Raw genomic sequence first — 24,300 nt, 5'->3', positions numbered from 1 at the left:
CTATATGGAGGTGGTCTCTTGTAAATCATGTCATTTAAGACCTCATCCTCATACTCTCCATATCTTCTCATATCTGACTCAGAAACCCTTTCTGCTGCAGGAGCAGAAGCTTCAACTGTTCTCATAGGATATAATCCCTCTGACATACTAGCATCTCGCCATCTTTTCATTCGATCATGATGTGTCTCACGATCATGTCTCCTCCCAAACATGTACCTGTAATACCCTCCAGATCTTTGCTTTTCTCGGTCATGAACTTCTTCTTCCCATTCCACTAAAGCCTCAAACTGTGTAGGTCTTGGCTTCGGGTCTAAGCATAACATCTTTTCCCGTAAATTTCTCAACACGGCCAAATTAAATGAACCATGTTCTGGGAATGCTAGAACACCATCTTCTTTAGTATACCTAACCCAATTCTGCAACCATATACAGGTATGTAATCCATATTTCGCAGCCATGAAGGATGCAGGTGTTTTCGCTGGAGGTAGCAACTCACCCTCTCTCGTCTTAACCTCTTTATCCTTACTAAACCACTTCTTAACTTTTCCAAAGAAGGTCTTTTTCTTTTTCTCTTCTTGGTAATACATTTTAGCGCTTACCAAAACTCTCTATTCTTTCCATATTATAAATATACAATACGAGTTAACGCACCAATCCTGGAGCGTCTACGTCACTAATCAGCTCTTCCAATCCATGCGCGACTCACACTAACGCACCAATCCTAGCGCGAACCCTATTCTGATCCACTATCCAATCAGTGCGCGGACTTTCTGACGTCAACAGTCGCTGCAGTCTCTGTCTCCTGTCTCTGTCACTCGTCTACCCCTCCTTTACAAAAAACTCTCAGTAGACTTCGTGTCAAAATTTCTACAAAATCTATTAGTTACAACATAAAAACATCTCCATTGTCTGCTTCGCTAACCACAGGATAGTAAAAAGAGTCTATTTCTCAAGAGTCAACAAACTTTCATACATCTCATAACTGTTTCCTCTAGGACGTATCCAAAGAGTCTTACAATCAATAAATGTATATGCATTCACGCACATTCATACGAGAAAAATATAGTACATGCACACAGAATCTTGCTTCTCGAGAACAGCGCACAATCTGTCTCTGTACAGAATTATAACTCAACAACAACTAAGCAGCTTACCTCTGCCCAGTTCCTCAAACAAGCTCAGAGAATACCTATTACTCCTCCCGCAATAAGCTTTAACGGCAATCCTTACGGATCCCTGGGACTTAAGACCAGAGTTTCACAGATAACCTTTACTACGATACACACTCCTTATATACCAGAAATATTCTAATAGTAACATACAATAATGTCACTGATTCCGAGCCCAGACAATGTGAACGCGCAACTTCAATTGTCACACGTAATTCCTTACAATCCCGTCTTTCCCGAGAGCAGCATATACACCTTCCTCTGCTCTACTACGGAACTGCTACCAGCTTCCAAATTCCAGAAGCACTACACATAACTCAACATGACGACTCCAACATATAATATTAGTACATATACCAATAACATCAAACTAAAATCAATAATCAATAAGCTAATATACAAGCAATCTTATCTTATCAGATCAAGACAACCATCTACAACCATCCTCTGCTACCAGAGAAATTGATAGAGATCAGGGTACCTAAAATAAACCCACTTCCAGAGATAGAGTAATCTCACAGTTACACGCACATACATTCATCATACGCTAGGGCCCATTTCACTAACATACGCTCAAATACTCTACCAGCAATAGACCTGTGGGAAGAAAACTCCAAACCACCCTGCATCTATATCTAGGACGATAGGACCTGATTATAGTGGTTGTCCTTAAACATACTCTATACAATCTATACAATAATAATCAAAATGTACACAATAATTGACAAGAAAGGAAATTCAACACCATGTTTAAAAGTTATATTGCTTTATCTAAAAATTAGTCAAAGTAAATCAATCAGAATAAATCATTTCTCATAATTACCTATTCTAACTAAGTGTCAGAACGGGTCAGGACAAGTCTCTCGGTAAAGTCTCTCAAGACAGAGTCCTCAGCATCAGTCCTCAGCAACGCAAGTTCACGCGGCAAAGGTAAAATGGCAAGTGGCAAAGCCCTCCCTAAGCTAACAATTTTTATAATGAAAATCACAATGGAAACACACATAAAGTTGGCAAAATAAACTGTATCACTGAGCAGAGCGAGAAGGAAGGGATGTAACATTGCTACATCTGAAAATCTCCGCTCAGGAAAAGTCACAAGACGTGAACTACGGAACAGGAATCAAGAAACTATCAAAGTATCCAACTCGCTCAACTTCCCTCGGCAGCCGAGCCACAGTTCATTGTCTGTTTCAGAAGCTCCTTTGTTTGCCAAGGACGTTCCATTTCTTTTGGAGATTCTCCAAACTGCTGATGTCCCCATGGAAAAATACAACAAGGACCACGGTCAGTTGTCTTCGACCTTATTCCAGCAGGGGTCTCCCTTGCCACATCACAGAATATGCCACAGCCAGGCTTCGAAATACTGTCAGCTCGGTTAAGGCCTTCATAGGCCACAATAGACCATCTTTAATTAAAGAGACAAAATAAACGTTACTACAGCATAATGATTAAACAGTGTAAACCCCACTAATACCCTTATGTGTATGCATTTATCTAGCTTTGCAACATAAAAAAGCATTAATTCAGACAGCGTTTTGTGCTTAAAATAAATAGCACACAGCAACGTTTAAACATGAAAACTTGCACGTTATTATTAGGACAGAAACAGCACAAATAAGCTAACCCTCATGTAACCTTCTCTTACGTTAGGACAAACGGGTTGATTAGTAAAACACACTTGCACAAGGACAAATAATTAATTGTTAATTATTAATAAATTAATAAAACGCATAGACATGCCAGAGCTTCAAAAGCCCCAGAATTTTCTAAAAGAAAACTCTGCTCCAGCAGTAGTTTGTAAGTTTGTCATATACTTTTTTATTTTAATGTTATTTGTGATTTATATATATGTGTGTGTGTGTGTCTGTGTTTACATAAGTATATATATATATATATATATCAACTCCTGGCAAGAGCGAGTATGTAGTTATAGTTAGGACCATTTTTTCCTCATAGACAACGCATTTTTTGTTTTACTAATAACTTTTGCACCGTTTGGCTAATCGTCACAAAATTTTCAAAACTAGTTTGCCACTCACTTTAGCTGCTGTGTTGAAAGATTTGGGGTGATTTGATATGCGTTGGCCAAAAAAAGGGAGGGTCCCAAAATACTTTTCCCATGCAATGACTATTGGGTTTTTGCAGTTTTTAAACACGACTAGAGACAAAAGCGCTGAACCGAATTACACCAAATTTTGTAGAAAGGTAGCTCTTGGTCTAGAAAGAGCCTTTTTTGTAATTTTGTGTAAATCTGTTCAGTAGTTTGGGAGTTATTAAAGAAAGGAGTATTTGTGTATCTAGGGATCCGGGGTCAAAAGCAGGGCCCTGATTGGCTGGCCGCAACCTAAATGGAAAGTTGTGGCTGCCATTTTGTTTCTCTGCTGGGCCATGGGGAGAAACCATGAATAAAAACTCACATAAGGGGTCAGGATAACGGTATCCTGACCCCATAGGACACATTTAGGGGTCTCCGAGGGACCCCCATAGGCAAAAAAATGCCCAAATATTTTTGGGGGTTTGATCTGCTTATCCACTGCAGTGCTTAGGGCAGCCCCCAGTGTAACTCCACTGAGGATCCGTAGATCCGCAGCGCAATGAGAAAAAAAACATCCACTCCCACACCAAACACCCACAGAGTGGAGTTGGCTCCATGCGGCGGGGTTGGCTGTAGGGCCTGGCCACATATTTTGTACTTATCATTATAAGTATAAGTGCATGATATTGTGGAAATCATATTTGTCCAAAATATGTTTTACCATTATATTGTGCAATTGATCCATCATAACTCATTCAAGGGTTCGCCTCCCGTGAGTCATAGCTCCACCCTCCCTTCAACAATAGTAAGAAATTATGTAGTAGTCTCTGAACATCCGCTTACAAATTGTGCAGTTTACAAGATAGATATGCAAAGGAAAAAAAAGCAGAGCAAAGCTGTCAGAAATTGATCATTGATAAAAAAGAAAATTACAAAATCTAAAAAAAATGAGAGAGAACACAAAATACAATCCATAAATCTGACTTCTATTAACTCTTGACACAAAACCAACAAGCACTGAAGTCATAAGTGATGTCATATGTGATGTCATAAGTAATGTCAATGATGTTACTTCTGATGTCATGTGTGATGTCAAACAAGGAACTGGAAGGTGGTGCGAGTTATGGTTGAAGAATCGATGTCAATGGTGATGTCATAGATGCTGTTATCAACGTTGTCACATGTACTGTTGTCAGTTATAATGTTATCAAGTGCGATGTCATGAAATTCAAAGGGGAGCATGACTTCTGGTTTGTGCCACACAAACCATAAGTGGTGAATGTCAGAGGTATTATGCATCGAAGCCGGAACCATGATTCTGTTTTTGACAAAATATTTCTATGCTACAAACCTTTCTAGGAAGCGATATGAATACTGTATGTGCATGTAAGAAACCATTATGGAGTGTGTGCAAGAAGTCATGACTGAGTAAAATGCAAGTTATTACTAGGTGCACATGAACTGAGCGTCTCCCTGTCCTAGAATCAATGGGTGATAAAACACAGTTAGAGAGTAGAAATGTGTCTAACTACAAACATCTAATCTTCTGTTTATCATTTTTCATATCCGCTCTAGCTGATATCTACCGTCCAGTTCTCATGTCTGTTCTGGACAGTGACGGGTCGCCAGGCTACATCAACGCAGTCTTTGTTGACGTGAGTCTTAACATATTTTGAGTGGAGTTTTTAATATTAGGAAATATAATCTTGGTAAGACAGATATGGCTGTGTAGTATCAGATCATGGCAGGCAAGACATTATTTAAACGAAAATTAAACTTTAAGTATAGTCATAATGCAGAATGAAGAATTAACACCTCTATGACAAAGCTACCTGGATTTCATATGCGGTGCTTAATTTGAGCCAGTGGTTGCATGTGAGGCCCTCCAGCACTGATTTGTGGGGTCCACCACGTATTGACTTTGACCCAGAGCAGGAGGGAGAAAAACCCAAAAGAGGAAATAGTGAGAACGAGAAATACGACAAAGTCGTGTCGAAGGGAGAAAGGTATGAAGAAGAAGCTGACAAAGAGAAAGAAAGAGGCAGGAAGTGTCCGGTGGAAGATTAGTGAGGCCTACGGTGCAATCAGGACTACACAGCCTTGGAAAATTGGCAGGTCTGCTTAAGAGGACAGAACATATGTGTGTCTTAGGCTTGGCGACTACTAGTTGTAATGGGGTCTTGACCACTTATTTGGTAACCATGGCAGCTTCTCATTGGATTTCCTGAATGAAGATGCATTGGTGATCCAAACCACGAGTACCAGGCACTTTCTTGCTCTTTGTTGTACCGCCTTTGCTCAGCGCGGCTACCGCCGGCTCCGCAATCACAGTGAACACTGGTGCTAAGAGGCAGATAAAGTTAAGAACTAGGAAATGTATGAAATTGTGAAAGTAAAGCACAAATCCAGCCACAACCAATAGTGCACTATATAAAAGGGGCGAGTGGTTACAAAATATGTGGCCTGAAACAGAGGAGGGGTGGTGCACGAGAGTAGAGGGTTCTGGAGCACTAGGGAGCAGGAGATCTGCTCAGAGGGGCCATATTGGGAGGTGGTAGGATGCACGTATTGCTTTCTTCCATTCCTTTTCGAGACAAAGTGAAAGTTCCACCTCTTCTTCCTTGATTTTTTCTCTCCTTTTTCTCCTGCAGTCGTTCGACATAGATCACTTCATCGTGACCCAGTTACCACTGAGTGAGACCTTGGCTGACTTCTGGAGTCTAGTTTGGGATTACAGGTGCACTGCTGTCGTGATGATGAACAGAATTGAAGACCTCGACGAGGTGAGTGGTGGTAGATTACGTCTTTATTGGATGGTACGTTTGTGCCACACGGATGGGTCTATCCAGAGCTAAGACAATTCAGTGGGGAGTGTGCACAATCTAAATGTTGTAATGGGTAGAATCCATGCTAGATTTTCAGAATGATCACATGTTGTGCAAATGGTACCCATTTAGATGCACTAAGCCAGATTCCCAAAAGTGTTTGTGTTTGCAAGCATATGTTACAAGGGAAAAATGCCTGGATTTACGAGTGGAATGTATTCACAAAAATGTGGAAAGTTTTGGGGGATTTCTGAATATCTACGAACATGTCCGTTTATGACAATTCATATGCTTCTCAAACCCAGTGCCTCCTTGAATATCATTGGAGATTGTTTCTTGCCAAGGGCTAGAGAAAATCCCGTACCTATGTGAGAAAAGGAAATATAACACACCCAGACTTCGTGGGGGTGGCACTTTGGTCAAATAGATGCACCTGTAACAAAAGTGCAATTTACAAAACATTAAAGAGTCCACCTGAAGACCCGTGAGTGGTGCATCTGTCACGGCGTACTCTTGTAAAGGTTTGTGAATTTACATGTGAAGGCACGTTAACAGGTTTAGGTCATGTAGAAAATCTCGTACGGCGCCCGCCAATGTGAAGAGAATTAGACAACAGTACTAAAATGGATTCTTGCAAATAAGACCCATAGATGTTGTCAACAAAGCGTGGATTCACAAAGGTATCTACATAGCCATGATTAACTGAGGTGTGGAACAACCTTCCTACACAAGTGTAAACTCATGCTTCCTAGTCAGAATATCTCAATTTATACTCGTAAACAGATGTATCCAGATGCATCGCAGCGGAAACATTTTCTCTCTTGTTGATCACGGTCTCCTCTAAGCCCCTCCCCTGTACTTCGCGCTAACCAAGATGCTTCTGAGGAGGAATGATCAAATCTGAAACACCACAATGAATGGTGATTAATATGAAGGGAGTCTTTGTCAAATTATTACAGCCTGCAAGTTGACGTTATGAGTCCGAAGTCACTGATTGACAACCCTTCATATCATAGGTCATAGATTCTAGAGTGTGGAAAGGCAGTCGCATCATCAGGGGAGGCTGGATATGGAGTGTTACCCATTCGAGGTACAACACAGGGACATGTTTGACTCTGGCTCTGCCTTGAGAGGATTGGGGTCAGAATTGGGTGCCATGATTTATGGACAATCAGCTATGCCTAAGGGGGATCAAGCAAAAAATAAATGATAAATGACTGTGTGGGCCAGCTCTTACACTTTGCTTATTTTCATCTACTAGTTTGTAGCCTGTTCAAGAATGGATGATTTCACAAAAGTTTCTTTTCTGTTCTCTGTACAGACATATCCCCACTTTTGGCCAGATAATGGAGAGGTCGCTTATGGTCCCTTCCAGGTGAAGCTGCAAACAGAACTTTCAAGGACTGGCTTCACTGCCAGGACACTATGTTTAAAGAAGGTCGAGCAGGTAAGAGATCATAGGGCACTACGTGAGACGCCAGGCTTTAAGCCCGCTTTGTACACAGCCTTTTCTTGTTGTTTGGAAGTATTGGTCTAATTTCAATAGGTTAACCTTCCACTGAACTCTCACTCGTTCATCCTCCCCATGAGTTACACTATCATTTTCCTTCTTTTTGTGTTGCTGAACGTGGGCGGCAAACATGACTGTTAAAGTGATGGTCGCACTCGCCGCGCATTGTTCAGAATACACCCACAAAGCAGGTCTCTTGTACTTCAGCAGGCAGACAAAACTAAGATGCAGTGTGTGGTATTGATTGATGGATCGGGTGTCGTTAAGGAGATTGCTAGGCCCAGCAACATAGAGAAAACTCCCTGCTATATCTTTCCTGCTACACTTCTTGCATCACACTTCCACACCTGGTGATGAAGGAGACATTTTGGTCCCAATGCAGTCTATAAGCCATGGATGGCATCCTTGAGAGAATAAAAGAGAGGCTAGGGGGTGGACATAAATACAGAGAAAGTTTGGTACATGAAGGGTGCTGCTCAGCTGTGTGAGAAAGTGAACACCCTGTGGTCAGATTAACTATTCCTGCAGTGAAGGAAATAATGACATTGGAAAAGACAAACAAGAAGAAGGTAGGTAACATGAACAGTAAAGCCCAGAAAAGAGACTCTCTGCCCACCAGGATGGAGGATTCTGAGGATGAGGATAGGGCAACAAAAGTATATCTCACGTCCCAAGTGCAATATCCACATCCACAGACTAAACATCTCCCTACAGATAGACATGGCAGCCATGATGAACATCATGTTTTTTAATCTGTTGACGAGGCTAAAACACTCACTGTGCAGATGGGAAATATCCTGTTCACTAGGGGGCAACACAACAACATCAACAAAGGAATTCATCTCACAACTTGGGAGCAAGCCGCTCCTCACATGCAGCACATTAGAGGAACATTACAATCTCCTTGACTATGAATAGTTGCAGGATGTAGAACATCATTGACTAACTGAGATACATTTCTCAAACCTGACGTGCCTATAGAAGAAGATAATACTTCATTTGTGTGCAGCCATTAACAGCAAAGACTCAATCCCCTCCACCTTCACCAACAGGTTAAAAGAGGAGCTTCCGCAGATGGAAGGAGAGGACTTCACAGAATAAAGCCTCTGCCATAGTGATCACCAAATCTTCAAACTAATTGGGTTACGACTTGCATCGATATGAGGCTAGCCAATGAATCAGTCTAAAGGAGCGATACAGGCCACGCCCAATGTAGATCAGAAAATTTCAGACTTCAATTAGTGTATAGTTCTCAAAGCCAGATGTCACCTCAGTTGTTCACTAACTTAAGCGGCTTGACAAATGTTAGTGTATCACAACATTCTCTGCCAACATCAAGATAAGAATGCACAAATAGCTCTGTATGTATTTACACATATGGAACTTGTACAGCTGAAACCTTGCTCAAGATAGAAGACATACAATCAGAGAGTGAATCTATCCAGGTGGTACTAGGTTCTGAGAGGAATGGTGGACTATCATCACGCACTGCTACAAACGAACTTAGAACATGAAATGCAAGTATTCCTTATGGAGTTAGTCCACTTCACCCTGTACCAAAGCTATTTTCAATGGTAAAATGACTGGTACCTCCAACTAACAGGTACATCCATGGGCAATTGTACTGCGTCGGCATATGCCAATCTTTTCATGCAGAAATTCGAGGAAGATCACATCCTATCACAATCAGTATGGAAAAACAAAACCAAGCTGTTTTTGCGATACATAGATGACATATTCATTTTGTGGAATGGCACCCAACATGAACTTCCTGTGGCATTATCAAGTTTGAATACCATCGATGAACGAATACAATTCATCTTCGAAATACAAGAAACTCGAATAACATTCCTGGATGTCGAAATAACCAAGACCAATCATGGATTTGAAACCAACATATTTAGTAAAAAAACACGATCGCAACAACACTTTATATTACAGTAGTTTCCATCAGTCATCACTAAAACAACATTTACCGGTATCTCAAATGTTGAGGATAAAAAGAATCACATCCAAACCAGAGAAAACTATTGAACGAATAGAAGAAATGTCACAAAGATTTGCAGAAAGACGATACCCAATATCAACTTTGGAGTCAGCAAAACAACGCAGTTACACTATTTCCAGATTAGACTTACTAAAGAACACTACTAAACCTAACAATACCCGAATGGTGGTGGCATCCAGATTCTCAACGTCAAGTTACACATTCAAAAGAATTATTAAACGACATTGGCCAATGTTGGCAATAAAACCGGATATCAAAACAGTGTTTTCACAACCACTGTTATTTGCATGTACCAGCAGTAAAAATCTGGGAGAGATTCTGTAGCATCAACATATAGATACCCCGTTACCAAAAGTTACAAAACCATGCTTGAATTGCAATAATTGCAATAATGTGATACAAGGAACGAACATATCACATCCGAGGAAAGGCTACAATATAAAGCTACGCGTCACAGCCACATGTGACACATCTAATGGGATATATATGCTAAAATGCCCATGTGGAAAAGTATACATGGGAAAAACAGAAAGCAAGATCAAAATACGCATTAATGAACACAAATCAAATATCCGGACTAAGAACATGAAATCTGCAGTAACTACACATTTTTTGGAACAACAACTTAACATATCACAATTAAAATTCCATGTACTTGAGGTGATCCACAAAATGGAAGGAAGAGACAATAACAAATATTTGTTAAAAAGAGAAATCTTTTGGATTATGAAACTCGAATCGTTGAAGCCACACGGAATGAATGAACATGTGAAATATGCTTGCTACTTATAATCAGACCTTTGACCATTATTAATTTTCCTTGCCCTTGTCTGTTCGTTCGTACTTCAATGCACAATAGCTGTATGAATCGTATTTTACCCCATTAAGCCCGTTGGTACATATACACACCCAAACATCAAAAAAGTACACGCAACTATACTATATAGAGGCGACATACATTTCTACCTCTCTACATGGCTACTATTTTTACATAACTATTGGTTAGTCCTATGCTGGTATAAACTACATACGCAGGAATCACAACCTTCAAAATGGCCGCCACTAAACACACTGACCTGCTAGTCCTACATGTATGTTTGATGCAACTATCGGCATCCAAACCATATAGTCCGACATCTTTATCAACCACACCACTAGTGGTTTCAATAACAGAGACGGCGACATAGAGAATTAGATAACGAGACACCGAACCGCCCGATATTTTCACATGTAATGTAAGTAAGCTGTGATCAGCGTTGTTACTTGTGTAAACCTTGTTGCGCCTAAACGCTCGCTTAAAAAGCCGTTCTCTTTTCTTATTGTAAAAGCATTACAGAAACTGGAACAGAAATGCCGTGAGTAACTAGAATTTTTTATTTTAATAAAAAGGGTGATCAGCACCGTTTTTGACCTCACGCGCCGATATATAATGACCGCGCTTTAATAATTACAACGCCACACCAACTTAGTGTTTTTGTAAAATTAGCACGTTACACTGACCAGTGTTAAAATTATGCCAGAGAAATGCTTTACAATCTCAATACATCATGTTTAAACCCCGAGCACCACACACAACCTTTAATAGACATGAACAGTCACCAAGAAATGTCAACACGGAGGATAAATAGAGAATCTTGTTAATACTGGCAATCTTCTGACAAGTATGTGTGCTATGATTAATTTGCAATAATGCTCCCTGAGGAAGGGCGAGTAGCCCGAAATGCATTGGAGCCTAAAGAAGGCTTGTAGAGATATGATGCAAAAAGAATGTTGAAATGAGGATAATTTGTAACGGTGAAAAAATAAAACACAATAAAAAAACAAACAAAAAAAAATTGTGACAAGAGCCAGCATCTATTTATGAAGTGAAGCAAAGCAAACTGACAATCCTGCTCCAGGACATTAGTAGTGCCCAGGGGGATGCAACCAATGGAATTTGGAAGCGCTGTCAAGTATCTATTACAGTGACGTATGTGGAAACGGAATACGCCACCCCAGGAGCACAAGAAAAACTTTTGAAGATGTATATAAAAACACCTCATCCAAAAGTGGTTGTGCGCGGGCTAACAAAGTTAGGACTATCATCTTTGTCATGAATGTATATGTATTGTTATACATGTATGTATATGGTATTGTTATGCCTTGAACCTGGCCAAAAGGCAGCAGAGTGCTGTACATGGTCAAAGCAAGCATAATGAGTGATAGAAGGAGTGGCTGGGTTGAGGATGATTCATAAATTGTGATGTATTGCTCTTGGATGAGTCTTCCACACTTTCCTGAAAGCAACATTTGGGCAGATCTGATGGATACAGGGATTTTTTTCCAGATCCAATGTATATAGATGGAAGAGGTCTGCTGCATTGTATTTTGTATATACTGTGTCTTTTTATTGTTTACACTTCTTAGTCTACATTCTGCGGCTGCAGGTGTGCCAAGAACATTCAGAAATGCTAAGCTAGTCTGCAAGATAAGTGGGGTACTAGTTATGATGGGCTTGTAAATCATGCAGCTGGTGCAGCCCGCAATGGGAGTCAATGGAGTTCCATCAGAATGGGTGTTGTTGGAAAATGGCCATTTCTGCAGGATCGTTCCCAAACATTTTGTCTTCCTCCTCTTGTTTTTACTGGATTCGTTTTTGTTGGTTTTAAATCTCTCTGCACTTTGTCGCTGCTAGCCAGTGCTAAAGTGCCTTTTCTCCCTGATCTAAACATGGTAATATTGGCTTATCCTGAGTTGGTATATTTAATGTACTTATAAGTCCCTAGTAAAGTGCACCACTGGTGCCCACGTCTTGAAAATTAAATGCTACTTGTGGGTCTGCAGCACTGATTGTGCCACCCACTTAATTAGCCCTTCAACCATGTCTCAGGCCTGCCATTGCAGAGCATGTGTATACAGTCAATGAACCCTTTGCCAAGCCTAAACCTTCCATGTTAGTATATATGTCACCCCTAGGGTAGGCCCTGGACAGCCCAGACGGCAGGGTGCAATGTATTTAAAAAACAGGACATGTACTGTTAGGCTTTACATGCGCTGATAGTGAAAAACTCTGAAATTCGTTTTTCTCTACTGCAAGGCCTATCTCTCCCATAGGATAACATTAGGATTAACTTATTGCATTTCTAAGAGTTATTCCCAATTGTGAAGAGATAGACTTTTCAAGTTTGGTGTTTCTGGAATCACAATTTAAAATCACAACTCATGCCGAAGGCAAATTTTAAATTGCAATTTCGAAAGTTGGCATTTTCTTACTTTCGCCATTTGCTGTCTGTTGCCTGTCTCTGATTACATGTCTGGGGTGGGTGACAGCTGGGCTTTTTGTATTCCGCCTAGACAGCAACACACAATGGGAGCTTAGGTGTGACTTGATGGGAGGGAGGAGCTGGGCTCAGCCTCACTTACACCCAAATAGGCTGCATTCTATCCACACAAGAAGGGCTGCATACCCCCCTGTAGTGAGCCTGGAGCCAGGGTCAGAAGGGCAGGACCTCTGTGCACTTCAACGGCCTGTCTTTGAAGTCTCCCTCACTTCAAAGGCCCAACTGGGCATAAGTACTGGACCTCCAACACCACCATTTCAGTACACTTCTGGACCTGTAGCTAAAAAAGCAAGACTGCTGTGCTGCTGAAAGGACTGCCACTCTGGTGGACTGCTACTCTGAAGGAGCTGCTGCCTTGCTGTGCTGATTGTCTGCCTGCTACCATCTTGCCTGGAGAGGACGAACTGGAGCTGGAACCTATCGTAAACCCAAAACCTCAGAGTGACTCAAAGGGCTAGTCTGCTGGCCACCTGATCTGAGCCTCAGAGACATAAATGGCTCCTCACAGCTCCTGGACCTGTCTTCAATGATCTCCTGACCCCCAAGAAATGCCTTTCATGTCCTGGGTCCTTGGAAGCGTATTTTTGCTCTGTCAGTCGAATTTTTTGGGATCTTTGTGAATGCAAACAGGCCTGTTATCTCCAGAAGACCGTTGCTCACCTGGAAATCCAGCGTGAGCAGCTGCATGTTTGTCTCTTCACACAGCAAGTATTGCCACTCGCGACTGCAAGGCTCCAGCCTGTCTGTCTCTTCGTGCCCCGACGACCATCACCAGTGATGCTGTTCTTGCTCCTGGAGAACTTCTTCCCCACAAACGGAACTTTTGGCACAATTCTTGAGAAGGTAAAACTTCAGTGAGATTAATCTGGGACTGTATCCGACCTGCGTTCCATTGTGGCTGGCTTGAACTTTTGACTTTGGCTCAGTCCAGCGTGACCAGATAGCCGCATTTGGCGCTTTATGCTCGTAGGTGCTATATTTTTATTTTTATAAATGAATTACTCTGGTTCTTCTGATTGGATTTTTGTCATTTTGGTCTTGTTTTATTTATTGAATTGTGCTCTGTTGTTCAAACCTGGTGTGGAATCTTTTTGTGGGGTGTTTTAGCTGTTTTACTCTTTGAAGTATTGCACACATACTTGATGCACTCAAGCTAAGTTAAGCTTGACTGCTCTGTGCCACGCTACCATAGGGTGAGCAAAGGTTAATGTAGGATTTATCTGACACTTACCCTGGCTAGGATTATGGTTGCTGTTTGACGAAGGTAAAAACCCCAGTCAACCAACAAGCCAATTTCTAACAGGTGTAATTTGATGACATGTCTTCAGGCCGTGGATGAGAAGTGCTGTGGCGTTTATGCAAGCTCTTAAGGGGTGCTAGTGTGTAGACTGGGAAGCTATGGAGCAGCGTGTTGTTTCCATCCAGATGTGGGAGTATGAGGGCTTGAAAAACAGTTCTTAAGTAGTGTTCTGGAAGAAACAGTTTCACAAAAGAGAACCGGTAACAAGGAGTCTTTGTTTTTGGCAATGTGTTTTTTGAGGCGAGGTTGGTGTTCAGGGTGAATCCAAGTGCCCTGGCATTTAATGAAAATTGGGGTTCTAAGCCATCAAGTTTCATGTAATTAATCAAAATGTGTACTGTATCTTATTTGTTGTTCTTGACAAATAACAAGAATTCTGTCTTGGTTGGACTGAGCTTCAGGTGAGTGCTAGACATCCACATCTGGATGATATGCAGGCAGTGTTTGGGATGTTAAGATGTCTGAAGCACAGGAGACTTTCAAGTAGAATTGTGTATCATCAGAATATTGGTGAATCTTGATGATATTATCGGTGAGTAGAGCACCAAGGGGCTCTATGTATAGGTTATGGATGACATATGCCAGCGTGGAACCCTGTGGGGCTCAGCAAGTGGTAGGGATTTGTTGGAAATTGGAGGCGCCCATCTGAACAAACTGATCGGATGGAACAGTAGGAGGAGAGCCAGTGAACGACATTGCGGACAAATCACATTTGAGACTCTAGGGTGCATATGAGAGTGGGATGGTCGACTGAGTTGAAGGCAGCGGAGAGGTCCAGCAGTATCAAGAGGCAGGTGTCATCTTCATCTGTGGTCAAGAAGGCATTGTCTATGATGTAGCATTCTCTGTGCTGCAGCATGATCTGAAGCCAGACTTGAAGTTGTCTCAATGCCTTTGTAGGTATGACACAGACTTACATGAAAGTAATGTGTAAAGAATATATGCGTTAGCAAAAAAGTAATAAAGTCAGAACACCAAATAATAAAACCCAATTAGAAAAATAGAGAAAAATTTAATACACAAAATTGCACCAAAATGGCAAAAATTCAATAAGGGGAACGGTAAGTATGAATTTTTTTAAATGTAAGTGAAAGTAGTGCCAAATAGCACAAAGCACTAATGGTAGTCAGCATTGGCGGTAGACCAAGACTTAGGTTTGATTTGAGACTGACCACGATGAAGCTATGGTTGGATACACCAATAGATTGGTCTCGATGAACCTGGAAGTAGAAAAAGTTTCAAAGTCCTAATCCAAAATCTTTTGAAGAAAAAGTTGTCTTCATGCGAGAAAGCTGCATACGTGGAACTGTCGGTCAGATATCTGCTGCAGGTTGGCCCCGCTAAGGCTCTGGAGCAATTGAGGTTTTTGCATGAAAAAGGTTTCTAAGTCCCAAAATAGAAAGGCCCTTTAATATTCTTTCAGTGGTGCTGGAGCCTTTGCGCTGGCTGAACATGAAATTCAATCTGATGCCATGAAACTGATGGTCGTATACTTTTAACGGTAGGTTCCCTAGGCTCTAGAGTTTAGGAACAACATTTCAAAGGTTTCCAAACCTTTTCTTGGTGCCCAACAACCACAGGAGTATACTTCTTAGCACCTCAGGGCCTCAAAGGGACACGTAGAGGCTTTCAAGATGTCAGGCAGAGGCTACTAGCAAAGTCCAGTCCAAGTTCCAAATGTTTTTAAAGATGATAACAAGTGGAGGGGTGTACAGTAAGACATTTGTAATCCAGAAGACAATCAGTGTGTATAATTCAAAATAAGATGTTTAATCTTTCTCCTCTTGTATCCAAATTTCAACAACATCCAGCCAACGCGTTTTATTCCAATTAGATTTAGAACTTCATCAGGGCTTAATATTGTAGAGCGCTAATACGTCTGTTTAAGTGCATATAAGATGTATAAAATTCCGCACAAATCACAACATTTTTAGTGAACTGATATGAGTTATATCTTCATCTTCCTGGATGTAAGGATCACAATATATATAGTATAAAGTCTTCCGGTGGATACCTTGGTAAGTATCCGCTGCAAGAGCTGATTTCCACTATAGATTACCCTCTTTTAATGAATACTTTTCAGAGTACAGGGGTGAACAGTGTTTTCACCGGTGTTGTTGCTAAGGGTCTGGCATTATATGTGTCTCATAAACAATAGAGTAATGCAGTGGGTGATTATAACTCCCTAAAATAAGTAATGAAGTACAGCATTGATGGATGCCTTAAGGAGAAGACTCTTCCTATCAACATTGGATCATTCTGGAAGGTGACACTGGAATTATCAGTAGAGGCTACAAGTGTGTTCATCTTCTAACTATTAGATATCAAATTATTGGCATTATTGATGCTGGTCACAGTGACAAAATGTAGGTTGGCGGCCTACCATGTTATGCTATGTTATAGTAGATTTATACCGCACACAAATACTCAAGAGTGTCCTGGTGCGCAAAGTGACCGTGACCCAGTGGAGCGAAAAATTTAAATCGTCTGATTAAAAAGGAAGGTTTTAAGTTGTTTTTTAAAGAGTCTGAAGTCCTGAATATACTGTAATTCCAAGGGAAGGGAGTTCCATGCCATAGCTGCTTTGACGGAGAGGGACTGAGACCCCCATTCGCGTCCTGCGGAATCGGGGGATCCCATCCGTCGTTGGCTGAGCGCATAGATCTGCTCGGGACATAGAAAGCAAAACGCTTCCTGATATACATTGGTCCAAGACCGTGCAGGACTCTATGAGCCAGAGTGAGAGCTTTAAATTGCACTCTGTGGGCCACAGGAAGCAAATGCAGATCTCGTAAATGCTGTCTTACGCTTGATCTTCCAGAGATGTTAAACAGAAGTCTAGCCGCGGCATTCTGTATGGTCTGCAGTTTTTTTAACAGATATCCAGGGATGCCAATGTACAAAGCATTGGCATAGTCAATGCGGGAGAGAATGAGAGCATGGTCGACCATTTCCTTGGCTGGCCTTGGAAGCATGGGGAAGAACCTTCTTAACGATTTAAGGGTGCCAAAGCAAACTCCGGTGAGTTTCTTTATTTGCACCGAAAACCGAGGGTCTTCTTCGGACCAGACCCCCAAGCTGGATCGCCCTCTGAGTTGGGTCGAGGGAAGTCTGGTGGCCACAAGGTTTCTCTAAAGGCAGGCGGAAACTGACCATACAGAAGGACCTCCCACTTGTCCTCGTTGCATTTCAGTTCGGCATGTGTAAGCCACTTAAACACGGATGAGAGACATTTCTGGGCAGTTTCTGTTGACAGGTTGGAGTCCTTCCAGGTAAATAGGAGCTGGGTGTCATCAGCATAAGCTATTATTTTTGCTCCCAGCTGCTCTGCCAAAAAAAATCAAAGGAGTCAGATAGATATTAAAAAGCAAAGGGCTCAAGGTAGAACCCTGTGGGACTCCAGTAGACATTTTCCTGGCAGCCGATGAAAAAGTGGCATCCAGACCTGCTGAGTGCGCTCTTCTAGAAAGGATTTACTCCAATCCCAGGCGGTGCCAACGATGCCAATGTTTGAAAGTCAGGCGAGAAGTAATTGATGGGGCACCGTATCGAAGGCGGCAGAGAGGTCAAGCAAAATCAAGGCCGCCGTGCCGCCCGCGTCCAGACACTCCCTAATCGCCTCAGCCATTTCCACCAGTGCGGTCTCGGTGCTATATGACGCCCTAAAACCGGATTGCACCGGGTGGAGAGCACCGAATGCTTCAACATAGGCCTCTAGCTGTCGAAAGACCACCTTTTCACAAACCTTTGTCAGTGCCGGTAGGAGAGAGATGGGGCGATAACTGGCAAGTTTGAAAGGATCTAAAGAAGGTTTTTTTAAAAGTGGCAAGAGCTTTGCCTGTTTCCAATTCAGAGGTACAGAAGCAGTCTGTAAGGATAGATTAATAATCGTATTTACCTCTGGATAGACCACCTCAGCAACCCCAGCCAGAACTCTAGCTGGACATGGGTCTGTCAGGGAACCCGACGTGAGTGGTTTGAGGATGGCCACTGTATCCGACCCAATTATGGGCAGAAACTTCATAAATGGAGGAGCTGATGTGGTGGAAGCTAGAAGGGGCAAAGGAGAAGAGTCCCTCGTCACCAGGGAACCTGTCCCTAGGCTATCTTGAATGTTTTGTATTTTTTCAATAAAGAAGACAGCTCCTCACACCATTGAGATGAAACTGGAAGGGCCGTTTGTTCAGCGCAGGGTGCCAAAAAGCTACTAACAATGAAGAAAATCTCCTTACTATTGTTATTAGCTTTAGCAATCTGCTCTGCATAAAAACTGCTTTTCGCCTCCCCAATGTCTGCATAGTAGTCTCTCTGAGCTTTGTGAAGAGCAATTTTAGCCAAGCAACGCCAACATCGTTCCAGTTTTTTACAGCTCAATTTAAGCTGTCTAAGAGTGCCAGAGTACCATGGTTTAGGTGGAATAAGTCTCGGTCGCCTGTTGGAAATGAGTTTGGAAACAGAGCCAGCCCCTTGACTGATCCAGGTGGCAAAACTATCTACTGCTCCTTCAAGATCATAGGTGGCCGACGGGCGTGAAAGTAGAAGAGCCTTAGAAAGGGCCGGAATATCAATCTTCTGTACCGGCTTGCTTTGGGCCTAGGCTGTAGAGGGTGGGGGCTTCCCTATAGTCCAGAAAAACCAGACCAAATAGTGATCTGACCAAGTGACCTGAAGGAGGTCATTAACGGACAAGGCAAAGTTAGATCACACCAACTCGATCGTATGTCCCCCCTTATGGGAGGGAGACTTGATCCACTGGGTCAATTGTGCCAGATCAAACAAATCCATTAATTCCCTGGAGTCAGAAGCCTCCGGCCAATCTAAATGGATGTTAAAGTCGCCCAAAAGGAGGAAATTTGAGAAGCGAAGGGCACCATGGTCAAAGGCATTAATATTAAAGTTAATTGTTGTCCTCAATGTAAAAGTGGCGACAAGCATAGCAGAGCATGGCCACCCCATTTAATTTGAGTCGGTGTCCCAGACAAACAAGCTATAGTTTTCCTGGGACCTTTCCATACTATACCTAAACAGTATTGTGCTGTGGTCTTCGTAGACTATTTCTCATATGCGTGGAGGTTACACTTTTAATAGACCCTGATACCAACATTATCATTGAATCCCTCACTAATGTTTTTTGTTTTGCAATAGTTTCTAATAATGGGGTCCAACTTGCATCCAACTCACATCTGATAAAGGGATAACCTTTGTTAACAGTTGTCATATCAAACATCTAAGGCCATTACTTCATAACCCTCAGTCAATTAGAACTTGGAATGGGTCAACCATGACATCTGAATGTGTTCAGTGAGGGACAGAATGCAGAAAACCCTTAGTTCAACTGGTGAAATCGATCCTATGTGATTACAGGAACACAAAGCACTCTGTCACTGGCAACTCTTCATTTTATTTCTTAGAGGGCGGTCTGCCAGTTTTGATCGATACCCTGAGGAATGGGGCTGTGGTAGAACATGGTGAATGAGATGGACTCATAATATTTTTTATAGCCAGTTTACTATTAAGATATGGTATAATGCTCTTAAGTCCACATGTTTGAGAAAGATTACAGTGGGTGAGCACCTACATGTGAAATTTCTTGGCCATATTTTGAAAGGTAGTTGAAGTTCAGTTCTGGAGTTGTGATCATGGAGTTTAGTGACAGTGTTGTTAAGGCAGGAGGATAATGGTGTCATATTAGCAAAGTGGTTCATATTCTTGCTAATGGATGAGGTGCTGATTTTGCTACTGTGATTCTGCTGACACTTAGACATCAGAAATGTAAAAAATGTAACATGTTATGCAAAAGACCATCCGAGCTTAAGGACAGTGGCAAATATTATGACTGAGCCTGTCCCTTAGGATGTAGTTCATTTTATTTTTATGTTTTTTGTCATTTCATCTCTTCTCTTTGTACTATTATTAATGTAGGCACTGTTTTTATCGCTTAAAAAGTGTTCTTTGTTGTTGTATGAAAAGCAACATATATTATGCATTGTATGTTGCATTTTAGCGCAAGACCTGTTCGTCCGAATGTGAGTATTGCCTCCTGACAGAATTGTGACACGCCATTTACGTGTCACAGAAGAGTTGCACAGCCTGATACACATTTGTGAGCCAAATATACACGTAATCAGTAGTGTTGACAAAGTTCATCCAGTTTATTTCCAATGTTTAACCATCCTTGTCCGTGTATATTTGGCTCACAAATTTGTATCAGGCTGTGCAACTCTTCTGTGACACGTAAATGGCGTGTCACAATTCTGTGGTGAACCTTCATAATGTGCACTTGGAACGGAGCGTATAAAGAGTGTATGTACGCCAAATTTGAAAAACATGATCAACATAAACTTTTGGATAACTGAGAGTGTGCTTCAGGTTCATTAAAAAGTATTGCCTCCTGACCATACAGTTGGAGTGAGGACAAGGAGGTCCTCCATCTTTATGTGAGGGATGGTACTGGGAGTTGGAAGTGAATAAAACAATCATGCTTTAATCTATCTGCGTTGCATACATTTGCTTCAACACATAGCTACATTCATAAAGTTTTCGTAGCCCTTTAAAGATCAGATAAGATGTTTCAGGATCACAGAATAGATCTTGCAAGTTGAGGGTGTGTTGTAGTTAGATGTTGCAGCCTACACGGCCTAATTATTAATCAGTCATTTTATCACCATAAACAATCTGTTGATAAGTCTACCTATCATACAACAAAAATGTCTCCATCAAGTTTTGTCTGTGGTTTATTCTAAAGTGGATTTTATAGTGTGCAGAGCATTTATTAGGTGTATACAATTGAGCAAGTGACCATCATGTCAGATAAAAGAGACAAAAGAGAAATGGGAAGTCCAGGGCGCTTGAAAAAACAGGCAACTATTTGAATTCATATTCATCTCCGATTTAGCAATTCTGTAATTTTACAAACTTTACCCTTAAAACAAGCACGTTTAGGCATGTTTAAATAATTTCACAATAAAAACAGTATTTGCATAGTGCTTGAATTGTAAGTTGTAGCGAGAAATGGATCTTTTTTTACAGGAATGTTTTATCGTATGTTAATAATAATTTATGTTTTATCTTTAATCAAGTACGATATGTTTCATTATTAGTACATGGGTTTATTTAAGTATATGAGTTTTGTTCTCCATTTATTTGTTAAATGCATTGGAATGGCCTGTCCAGCTTCCATACCTAGTCTCAACACTCACTGTTTATGCGCCACGCTGAGTTTTTCTTTACTGCCACATTAACACAATCTCTCCTATTTCCTTTAAAGAACACTGTTTCTAAGATGGAGGTGAAGTTATGGCAACTGGACAATTGGCCCATGAAGCAACTCCAGCCGAAGAGCCCGGAAACCATCTTAAGCATGCTGGGAGAGGTTGGGCAGTGCCGGGGCGAGGACAGCCATGTTCTTGTCACATGCTGGTGAGTACAGATTTGTAATGACCTCAATGAGGGATTAAGACTCAGACCTTGAACGTTGAGTGATCCAAACATTCAGTTGTCCTTTTTAAGGCGAGCCTAGGCAGCACGCATGCGCTGTATGCAAGACCTGTTGTATTCAACAAAACCACTTTATTCCCGCCTCCTACTTACCATTGGTTCACTCCCATGTCGCTCTTCTTTGCTGTCTCCTAAATTGTTCACACAGCCGATACCTAACTTGCGTCAAGGCTGTGGAGCACCGGCCATGCACAGACTCCTTACGCTTACTTTCTTTAGCAGTTGTTTTCGAGAACTTCTTTTATTTAAAAATGTTGCTTTACCCCATTGCTGCTTGTGCCCGCCCACCACCCTCAGCTACAAATGCAGCATTTTCTTTAATCAAACAGCCGCCAACACAAATGCTGTGCACTGAACTCTCAGCATGCACAGAGTGCGCCGGTTTGTAAACAATCCCCTGTGAACCTTGCCTCATTTTCTGTACACATACAATTGATTATACAACCTTTTTAGAAAACATTTTAAAACTAATTACTTTCTTACTTTAATGTAACTTATTTCTCTTCAATCCAAAATAATTCTTTACCGGGCGGATTACCATTCCGAGGCATCCTATGACATTCTTGCATGAAGGTAGTCCTATTCTAAAATGTCGCTGACTTATCCGTATTTAAATTAATTGCCCACTCCCGTTTATTTATTTTATTTATGTATTTGAACGTTTTATATAGCGCAAACAAGACCCTTGCGGGTATCAGAGCGCTTTACATGTCAAATATTGGATACAAGTATAAGCCTAGTGAAGTACAAGTATAGGTGCTTCAGATATAAGGTGCTCCATAAAACATACTAAATAAAATAAAATATTAAGTAAGTAATTCACGTGAATTTAGCCATGAGAATTGCTTTCCCTTCTTTTTTGAAGGAGGCAGTAGAAGGGTTCAGTCTTGTTGCTGTGGGCAGAGCATTCCAGAGCCTGGGAGCCATTCCAGAGAAGGTGCGGTTGTAAGTTTTTTTCTTGGCAAATCGTTGTGGTTTCAGTAGAAGATTCTTGGAGCTCCTGGAGGGTCTGTTACCAGCAGAGAGAACCAGTTTCTGAGCTCGGTAGCTTGGAGAGTTGTGGTGTAAGGCCTTGTCCGTCATACAAGAGATTTTCAGATAAATTCTGGCTTCAAATAGTAGCCATTTTAGTGCTCTAAGGTCTGGAGAGATGTGCGATGTTCTTTTTGAACCTGTGATGAGTCTCGCAGCTGAATTGATAGCTGCTCTTAGCGGGGCTGTCGCCGATCTAGGGAGGCCACATAGGGTTACAGCCCCATATTCCACTCTTGGGATTACAAGGGCTTGAACTGCTTGTTTGAAATCGTTTGCTGGCAGGAAGGGGTTTCGTTTTCGTAAGGTGTTCATGTAGAAATCTGCTCACTTAGTGGAGGTGCTGATATGCTTCTGCATCTTTAGGTTTCTGTCTAGTGTCACACTTAGCGATTTCGCTGATTCAACAATAAGTGGTTGCCCTTTGAGTGCTGTTAGGTGCTTCATCCAGTCAAGGATGGTGGATGATTTGTTGGGGGGGCGATTAAGAGGTACTCCGTTTTGAGGGAGTTTAGTTTCAAATGGTTTTCAGCCAACCATGTTTGAGTTTTTTGTGGTGTTGTGTTGAGGGATTTGATGTACTAAAGTGAGTGGATCTTGATGTAGAGTTTGGTGTCGTCTGCATACATATGGAAATGGATCTTGGAGAGACTGAGAAGTTCGGTGAATGGTTCCACGAAAAGGTTGAAAAGGGTGGGTGAAAGGGAAGAGCCTTGCAGCACTCCTAATGTGACTGGAACTGGGTTGGACAAGGATTGATTGACCTTGAATCTTTGAGATCTATTTTGGAGGAAAGAGGTAAACCAGGACAGCACAGATCCAAATAATCCCATTCTGTGTTTCTGGAGCTCTAGCAAGTTGTCATGTTTGACGGTGTCAAAAGCCGATGACAGGTCGAGTAGGATTAGTAAACAGGCTTCATTTTGGTCCAGGATTTTTAGAGCGTCGTCGATTATGTGTGTCATAGCTGTTTCAGTACTGTGACCTGCCCTGATGCCTGATTGGTATTGGTTAAGCAGGTTGAATGGTTTGATGTGGTGGTTAAGCTGCATGTGAACACATTTTTCCAGGAGCTTGGCTAGAGTGGGGATATATAAGTCCGATGGGTCCGCTGTTGGTTTCTTAAGGATAGGGGATACTTGACCTGATTTCAGGATTTCAGGGATGGTTCCTTGAAGTAGGGAGGTATTTATAATCTTGGTCCAGAGAGGTAGTAAAAGTAGAATGAAGTCTTTTAAGTTGTTAGCAGGAAGCGGGTCTGAGAAGTGGCTGGAGGGATTCAATCTTCACTGTAGGTGTTGAAGCAGGAACAGGATGCGTTATGTTTAGGGTTGAATTTAGTGGTGCATTTGCCTGGGGCATCCATCAGGGGCAGTGCAGAGTTTTTTTGTATGTCCGTAAGGGTTAACAGGTCATTGAGTAAGTCGGTGTTTATGGATTCTGATTTCGAGGTAAAAAAGGAGGCAAATTCCTCACAGTTGGGTAGAGTGTCGGGGATAGACTTGGGGTGGGTGGGTGCACTCTTGGTTTGGGCTTTGATTAGATCGAATCGTTTTTTGGGACGGTTCTTGGCTTGGTCAAGTTGAGTACTGAAGAAGTCGGTT

At 41.7% G+C, this 24,300-nt stretch overlaps 1 protein-coding gene across 2 annotated transcripts in view; it reads left to right on the top strand.

Annotated features, from left to right (window-relative positions):
* LOC146863792 (receptor-type tyrosine-protein phosphatase kappa-like) overlaps positions 1-24,300 on the top strand; it is a 1,244,093-nt gene that overhangs the window by 1,182,092 nt on the left and 37,701 nt on the right. For both annotated transcript variants that reach the window (XM_085628087.1, XM_085628078.1), the window contains 4 exons: positions 4,780-4,859; positions 5,856-5,987; positions 7,351-7,476; positions 21,435-21,586. In XM_085628087.1, coding sequence (XP_085484213.1) covers positions 4,780-4,859; positions 5,856-5,987; positions 7,351-7,476; positions 21,435-21,586 — 490 coding nt within the window. The remainder of the gene's footprint in view (positions 1-4,779; positions 4,860-5,855; positions 5,988-7,350; positions 7,477-21,434; positions 21,587-24,300) is intronic.

Source organism: Triturus cristatus, chromosome 2_1 (assembly GCF_964204655.1).
Source record: "Triturus cristatus chromosome 2_1, aTriCri1.1, whole genome shotgun sequence".
NCBI lineage: Eukaryota > Metazoa > Chordata > Amphibia > Caudata > Salamandridae > Triturus > Triturus cristatus.
This window is presented reverse-complemented; position numbering and strand designations above follow the sequence as displayed.